This window comes from Peromyscus leucopus, unplaced genomic scaffold (assembly GCF_004664715.2).
Source record: "Peromyscus leucopus breed LL Stock unplaced genomic scaffold, UCI_PerLeu_2.1 scaffold_1167, whole genome shotgun sequence".
NCBI lineage: Eukaryota > Metazoa > Chordata > Mammalia > Rodentia > Cricetidae > Peromyscus > Peromyscus leucopus.
The window spans coordinates 13,307-14,964 of NW_023504300.1; the positions used below are offsets into that span (position 1 = coordinate 13,307).

Below are 1,658 nucleotides of genomic sequence, written 5' to 3' on the forward strand. Positions count from 1 at the left end.
GGAGTGGGCCTTACATCCAATCACAGAATGCTTGATGACATCATCAATGTTTGAGCCACTATTGTGCTAGCTTATCTCATAGGCAGGTCACCATTGTAAGTCACAGCATTTATAGCTAGGTTGATTATTACCTTTCTCCTCTAATACATGCAAAGATTTTTCTAGGACTCTGAATGTCAGTCAGTAGAAGAAAGCTTCTAGTTAGACACCAGTTCTACTTCTCCATGTTCACTGAAATTTATAGTATTGTCTTCAACAATAAGGCCTTATCATCACATTGTGAAGAGCAACCAATAGCCTTGGCAATATCCTGAGATGTTTGGGAGGAGGGTCCATGGAACTCCTATGCCCAAAGACTCAATTTATGAGTGATTATCCTCTAATGACCATCTTCCTCAACCCACTTGTTGAGTGGAAGTGAACATTGCAATAATTTATAATCTACTGCTATGGGGATTTGAGGCCAAAGACTGAGTGGAACCACAGCTCTGAGCCACCTGGCTTAGGCACCAGACACTCTTCATCTTTATTAAACCAAACACGGACAGACACTCTTTTCCTAACATCTGAAAAAGGACCTAGCAGCTATGACAGAAAGCCAGAGCTCTGAAGCTCAAAATCAAGAGGAAACCCCAGAGGCTAACAGGAAAAGATGTGCCCCAACCACCACCACCCTGCCCTGTATTAGGAAGGAACAGGGCAGAGAACAATACTGAAATACTGTACAGCTGTCAACTGAGGTTGTATCTGTGTGGAGCCTGAGCACAGTAGTATGTGGCAGTATCTGCAGTGTCCACACTGGTGATCATGAGGAATACATGGCTGTTGGAGGTGTCCTTGGAGATTGTGAGCCGACTTTTCAGGGATGGGTTGTAGTAATTATTGTTAGTCCACCATGTGTCTGCCAGCCACTCCAGACCCTTCCCTGGAGGCTGACGGAACCAGCCCACACCTACACCATAAGTGCTCAGTGAAAACCCAGAGAAAGAGCAGGTCAGACTGAGAGTTTGGGAGGGCTTCAACAGCTCAGGACCAGACTCCCTCAGGGTAACCTGGGACAGGACATCTGTAGGGAAAAGAAAGCAGAGGGTAAGGTTGGAACAGGTTGAGCATATGGAAGTTCATCCCTTAGAGCCTTGGCACTCACATGCAGGGACAATCAGCAGCAAGAAGGAGGAAGCAAGCCTGGCCATGGCTGCACACCAGTGAGTACCCAGGCCCAGATTTGGTATTTTAACCTATGCCTGGGTGGAGCCAGGAGAGATTTCCATTCCCTCGGCAGGTAGTGACTCTGCTGGAGGAGTTAAATTTTAGGTCTCAGGAGGAGCCAGGCTGCAATGAGGCATACAGGAGCCCTCAGGAGAGTTAACCTCTGTTCCTAATAAAGAGGAACTTACATTAAGACCAGGGTCCTCAGAAGCAGACAGTTTTGCTGAGTGCTGTAATTTTTTTTTTTTTTTTTTTTGAGAGAGAGATCCTCATTCTAACATGGACGGTCCTTACTCTGTTCTTTCAGCCATGATTTATTAACCTGTGTTTTTTGTGGGGAGGACACAAGAAGAACTCAAAGATTTGATGTCTCTCCAACCCTCTTAATGCTCTGTGCCTGAGGACAAGGAGGCTTCCTATGTGGGTCCTGTCTGTACATATTTCCTTCA

General features: G+C 45.9%; 1 gene segment (V, D, J or C); it reads right to left on the reverse strand.

Moving 5' to 3' along the window:
• Positions 1–731: 731 nt before the first annotated feature.
• Positions 732–1,193, reverse strand: LOC114686625. The segment is given in 2 exon segments: positions 732–1,066; positions 1,148–1,193. Coding segments are annotated over 2 exon segments (381 nt in total).
• Between the last annotated feature and the right edge of the window lie 465 nt (positions 1,194–1,658).